At 44.4% G+C, this 6,690-nt stretch overlaps 1 protein-coding gene across 1 annotated transcript in view; it reads left to right on the forward strand.

The window, feature by feature from the left end:
* The window catches only part of ANO2 (anoctamin 2), a 152,121-nt gene extending 146,827 nt beyond the window's left edge, over positions 1-5,294 (forward strand). The window contains exon 23 of the mRNA XM_056862313.1: positions 5,013-5,294. Within this exon, the coding sequence (XP_056718291.1) occupies positions 5,013-5,294 (282 nt within the window). The remainder of the gene's footprint in view (positions 1-5,012) is intronic.
* The last annotated feature ends 1,396 nt before the right edge of the window (positions 5,295-6,690 follow it).

Here is a 6,690-nt window from a genome sequence, read left to right on the forward strand (position 1 = left end):
TTTCAGACAGGCTCTTCAATCCAGTTTGGTATCTGATAGAGAATGGGGGGGGATTACATCTCAGGCAGGCAGGCTCTTCTCTGCCCTGGCCCCTCCCTGGTGGAATAGCCTCTCTAATAAGACCAGGGCCCTGCGGGACCTTAGGGAATTCTGCGGGGCCTGTAAGACTGAGCCATTCTGCCAGGCCTATGGTTGAAGACAGCTATGGTTTTTCCATCAATCGCTGGCCTCCCAAACTCCCCTTTTCTTATGTAGACTACTGTTGAGGGGGTGCTGACTTGTTATCTCTGCTGTAATTATACGTCACAATAAGTGAGCCAAAATGAGATTTTATGGGGCAAATTTTTATTAAGAATGTTTTATTGATGAAATGATGTTTTGAAATGTGTTGTGTGCTGCCCTGAGCCCAGCTTTGCTGGGGAGGGAGGGCTATAAATTTAATAAAATAAATACATACATAAAAATTTTAAACCATTGCCAATTCTGATGGCAGTGGTTTTTTTTTTTTTTTTTTCATTTCACCATCTTTTCTTCAGGTTTTGTAGTAAGGTTGTGTTTTTGAGATGCTATTGGAGCTGTTTTTAGTGCTTCATGATGAGTTGCTTTATTTTCCCACCCATTTATTTTTAAACTGAACCAGTTTTTTTATATAACGATATAGAGATATGGCACAAAACTGAGAAAGAAGAACCCAAAAATAGCAGGTGCTGTGGGAAAACATGGCACTATCTGAAATTCAAAATCCCATTCAATTGCCCTGTGCATACTGTTTAAAGAACCTTTCTGAAAGTACCCCCTTTGAAACAATCCCACCTCACATGACCTGATTCAAAATGGGATGTCTTTGTTTGAAAGTGCCCTGTAAGACATGCAACACAAGGCAAGATGGAATAGTGGTTAGATTTAGTATAAGGCAGCTTCACAAGTTCATCTGAAATTTTGGTCTGTTATGGCTCGAACCTACGTGCATGTCATTATATGCTGCAGTCATGAAGGGATGAACATGTAAGCATGAACCAGCCCTTGGGTTGTCTGCATTTGCCATCCAGATCTTGAGAACTGTTGGTTTTTAATTGGTCGTTCAGCCCTGGACCTTCATGTCATGTCATCTGTATTTGACTCAGTTCTTCAGACACCCTCAGGTAGCAGTTCTGGCACAGCTAACTGCTCTACCTCTAACACACTGTAGACTAATGCAAAGAATACAGTCAGCTTCTCTGCAATCTCCCTATCTTCCTTTAGCAATCCTTTGTTGTCAGGTGGACCAACCAACTCTCAGGCTGGTTTCCTGCTGACGTAAAGATATTTGCATTGTTTTTCTTAATGTTTTTAGCAATATGCTCCATAAATTTTCAATTTTGGTTTTATTACCATTCTCTAAAAGCTGTGTTGTCAGAACCTTCTTGGCAAGATTTCCACTTTTTAAAGGAAGCCTCTTTGTATTTAATGGCTTCCTTAACTTTGCTTATCACCACACTGGTAAAATGTAAATGTTTATTGATACGGCATCAGTCAGACAACAACACCACATTGGTATCTTCTTAGCTGTGATGGTATCTTTCCTAATCTGTGGTATTTTATTTTATTTATTTTATTTTTCAAATGTAGAACCCACCCTCATCCCCAGCAAGCCAGGCTCAGGGCGGATAACGATAATTAAAACATAAATATATCCGATATATAAATCAAGGACATCCTAAAACCATAATCATTAAAACCATTAAAACCCTAATCAGATGGCCATAACTATACCTAGGTGCCACAGCAAATAAATGTCAGCAGATCAGCCCCTCAGACTTCAAGAGTGGGGGGCAAGATGGGGAGGCCAGTAAAGATGGATCTTTTTGCTGCTGTCCTCAGTTATAAACTAGGTGGAACAGCTCCGTTTTACAGGCCCTGCAGAACTCCTTAAGGTCCCTCAGGGCCCTGATGTTACCAGGAAGACTATTCCACTAGGCTGGGGCCAGGACTAAGAAAGCCCTGGCCCTTGTTGAGGACAGCCGCACATTCTTCGGGCCAGGGACCACAAGTAAATACTGTTCACAGATCGTAAAGTTCTCTGGGGGGCATACCAGGAGAGGCGGTCCCCCAGGAGAGAGGTATATATGTGAGCTTCACTTACTGTGGGTTTAAATAATTTCAAGCATCTAGAAGAGATTTCGCCCCCTCTATTCTTCCTTTCCTTTTGACTAATCCCATTTTTAAGATGGTTCCTCTTCTATAATCAAACTTGGCAATGTTTACACAGGACTGGCATTGGAAGTGCATAAAAATTATACTAGAGCTGGTTTTTGTTTCCCGATTTGTTTTTTATGAATCCTATATACTTGTGAAACCGATTTTGTCAGTTTACTTTATAGCCTGATTTCAAGGGGGTAGCCCTAATTCAAAACGACAGCAAAAACTTTCCCTTCCCCACTTTTGAAGCCAGTATCTCAAGAAATGATTGTGACAGAGCCTTGAAACAAAGACTGAATAAAAACAAATACTCTCACAGATGCCATTTTAATGGCACAGAAATGCCTAGCCACCAAATAAGAACAGGCAAAGTTTAAACCGGAAAATCATGGCAGAAGATTATTTCTTTTCCAGTCAAAATCGGAACAGCACACAAATTTTAGACCTAATCGTTTTGCTAATGCAACTGAATCAAAGTGTTAACGGACACAGCTGTTTTTTCTCTGGTGGCAAATAAAGACATAAGTGCAAATAAATTGCTAGCCGAAGTTTGATGTGGTTGAAGTAGTAATCTTTTTAATGGAAATTCAAGCTGGAAACACATCTTCCAGTTTCTTAAAAAAAAAAAAAAAAAAAAAACAGTTCAAGAACTTACTAGCAGAAAAAATGAAGAATTTCAAAGTAAACTACCTGGTAGGTGCGATTAGGATGCTCTTGCTCAGTGAGCATCCCTTGATGGCCGAGAGATAAGGTTTTACGGCCATTCTGGGTTCAGGAAGGGAAGGATTCCAACAGTAGCAGTTTGGAAATCTTGGGGGGGTTACCGCATTATGTATTCCCAGCGATGTATTAAGAGTTTGAAAATGTTATAAAAAATACTGTTTGCCCTTTCTATGTATACCCAGCGATGTATTAAGAGTTTGAAACTGTTATAAAAAATACTGTTCGCACTTTGTTTGGCCCCTTTAGCTGTGAAGTCGTCTTCCAACCATTTTTTAGCTGTGGCATCCAAAAACCCTTTTAAAGCAATGTTTTTTATAACATTTTCAAACTCTTAATACATCGCTGGGAATACATAATGCGGTAACCCCCTGGGTTTCAAGATAAACTGGAGTCTTGTGGCATCTTAAAGACCAACATTTTTATTCTAGCATAAATTTTTATGGGCTACAGGCCACTCCGTGTAGTAGGACCTTCCTAGGCAGACACTTATATGTGTGGTTAAAATCAGCAGGGTCCACGGGCCATGAAATGAAGGAAATATAAGGTGAGATACCATTGAGTATAAATAATTATGTAAAACGTGTAATATGTGTAATGAAAAAGTACAGAGACCGTTCACAATCACAGTGGTAATAACACAATTTCCATAGTTTTGCTAAGATAGTGAACATCTGCCATGGCTGAGGAATTCTGGGTTTTGTATTTGTCGCGCCGCCCCTGTACCTCAGCGACCACCGGGGTCTCCGTTTTGGAGAAGGGTTGGGGCGGAGGAGCCTCCTCGGCCTCAGACCAGTCTGAGGGAGAGTCAGAGCTTTCTCCTCCCTCGGACGCAGCCAGGTTGTCAGCCGTTCAGCCTTCCCAACCTCTTATTGCTTCCTCCTTGGCCAAGGCTCCTCTCTCGCCTCATATCCTCTCCAGGCCAGAGAGGCTCCTCCCCTCCCCGCCCCCGTCCCTCCCCCCATAAGCCAGTAGCAGGCCGGTAGAGCGTGCTCCCCTCCGGGACACGTTGCAGCTGGCCTGCCGGCCCTTCCCCGCCCCACCCTCGCTCTCCCGACGATCAGCTGTTGAGCGGGGCGGGGTCCTGAGGCGCGTGTCATTCCGGCCGTGCCAGGCATCGGGACTCCTCGCCCAGCCGCGGCGTCCCTCAGTCGGTGGGTCCCGTCTTTCCGGCAGCCTGGGAGGAGAGAAGGACAGGATTTGGCATCTCCCGGTTTTCCCTGGAGGGCCGGGTGACGCGGCGAGCCCCCTCCGTCTCCGCCGTGAGTGAGCCTGGGGCAGGGGGGTTGGGTGCGGGGCTGACCAAGGCCCGGGAGATAGCCGGGAGGCTCATCCCGGGACAGTATTGTTATTTTCAAGCACTGGCAAAATTACTTGATCCAGAATTTGAGGGAGGGGATCTGTTTTTTGACTGAAGGGAAATTAAACTATGATGGCAGCATTCTCCATGACTGTATCCCGGAAATATTCCAACAGACCTCTTTGTTTGTGCAGTTTCTGTTTGAGGCTCTGTCATTGTTCTTCTCCAAATTATAGGCCTCAGAAGTGGACAGGGGAACATTTCAAACTGCCATTTTGAGTTAGGGCCCATATTCTGAAATTGGTCTGCGTGGTAAATGGACAATATAACTTTCTCAAGTCTATGAGATACACAAAAGTGTGGATCAGAGAAAAACAACAATATATATCTTCTTTGTCAGGCCCTTTCCCTCTGCTTCCCTGCCAATGAAAATAATAGGTATCTTGTATGTTGACGATGTAGCAACTATTTTCATCATTGCTGAGAACTCCTTCCCTCTAGATGGTTTACTGTCTGCCATCCATCTTACAGAGGGAGGGCTTCTGACTCAGTTTGTAGAGCATCTGCTAGGCATGCAGAAGGTCCCAAGATCAATTCCCTGGCATCTTCAGGTAAAAGAATCAGTAAGTGGTTTGAAAGACCTCAGCCTAAGACCTGAAGAGCTGCTACCAGTCAGAGTAGACAATACTGATCTTGATAGACCAAGCAATGGTCTGACTCAGTGAAAGAGATGGAGTTGTCCATTTCTGCATCTGGTGCTTTATAGCTCTCACCACTGCAGTAATCTCCTGATATATATATTTTTTTATGGCAGAACCTGGTAATGTTTCTCAGTGTGCTGGTTGACTGGATGATCCCGGACATCCCCAAGGACATCAGCGAACAGATCAAGAAGGAGAAGAGCGTGCTGGTCGATTTCTTCTTGAAGGAAGAGCACGAGAAACTCAAACTGATAGAAAACTTTATCATGCGGGATAAGCCCAAGAGCAGGAGTGAGACGAAAGGACGGAGAAACCGGGCGGCAAGTTTCTGCCAGTTCAGCCGAAGTCAACGAGGAAGCTTCACATCCTTTAGCTCACATCACACAGACGTGTGATCCCTTAGGGCAGCAGTTCTCAAGCTTTCCAAAGAGGGACCCGCTTCTAAAATTGCTCTACTTTTGGAACCTGCTGTGGCAGCGCCACAGGTGGCAGGTGACACGGGATCAGATGGCAGGGAGTGTAGCCACGCCTGTCACCACCAGCACATCAGTGGCTGGGAGTGAACCCAGTCCTTGAAAATGAATGAGGCCGTGGAGGGCAGGAGAAAAGAATGTGGTAGCTTTGCTCTCTCTTCTCCTTTTCTCACTGCTAGGAAAAGCCTTGGCTAAGGAGACTCGAGAGGTGTTGACCCACTTGGGGGTCATGACCCACTGCCTTATAGGCTTACCTGCACCACAACACTTAAATGGTTTAATAACCTTCTCCCTAGAGAGCCCTAGCTCAGGTGGGGAGGAAAGTGACTAGCCATCTTTAACAGGGATGATGAACCCTCGCAACAAATTTAAATTCTTAGGATTATTGGTGTGTGTTTGGGGGAACCATGACAGTTAAACATATATACATTTGTAATCCAGATGTGACCTTAGAGGAAAAACTATCTTTCTGAAGCATATACTTATGTGATGATGAGATCTCAAAACAGGAGCGAGGGAGAAAGCAGCAGGGACAGACGGTGGGGACAGAGTTGGTACAAATTCTAGAGGCGAGGATTAGGCTGATTTTCAGGAACTTCAGTTGTGCATTTCTCCACCGTGCATTATCTTTACTGCAATGAACAATATATACAGGAAATATTTTCCAACCAACTTGTAAAATTTATCTGCCACTTTTTAAACATCATGGCTTTCCCCAAAAATCTTGGAAGTCAAAACTTGGTGAGAGAGGTAAGAATTCTCCGCTAGACATCTCTAACCCTGCCCATAACTACATTTCCCAAAACTCCTTGAGGTGAGGAATCATAGAGTTGGAAGGGACCACCAGGGTAATCTAGTCCAACCCCCTGCACAATGCAGAAATTTCACAACTACCTCCCACACACACACCCAGTGACCCCTAATCCATGCCCAGAAGATGGCCAAGATGCCCTCCCTCTCATGAACTGCCTAGAATCATCATTGCTGACAGATGGCCATCTAGCCTCTGCTTAAAAACCTCCAGGGAAGGAGAGCTGACCACCTCCCAAGGAAGCCTGTTCCACTGAGGAACTGCTCTAACTATTAGAAAATTCTTCCTAATGTCTAGATGGAAACTCTTTTGATTTAATTTCAACCTGTTGGTTCTGGTCCAACCTTCTGGGGCAACAGAAAACAACTCAGCACCATCCTCTATATGACAGCCCTTCAAATTCTTGAAGATGGCTATCATATCCCCTCTCAGTCTTCTCCTCTTCAGGCTAAACATACCCAGCTCCTTCAACCTTTCCTCATAGGACTTAGTCTCCAGACACCTCAC

Source organism: Euleptes europaea, chromosome 17 (genome assembly GCF_029931775.1).
Source record: "Euleptes europaea isolate rEulEur1 chromosome 17, rEulEur1.hap1, whole genome shotgun sequence".
NCBI lineage: Eukaryota > Metazoa > Chordata > Lepidosauria > Squamata > Sphaerodactylidae > Euleptes > Euleptes europaea.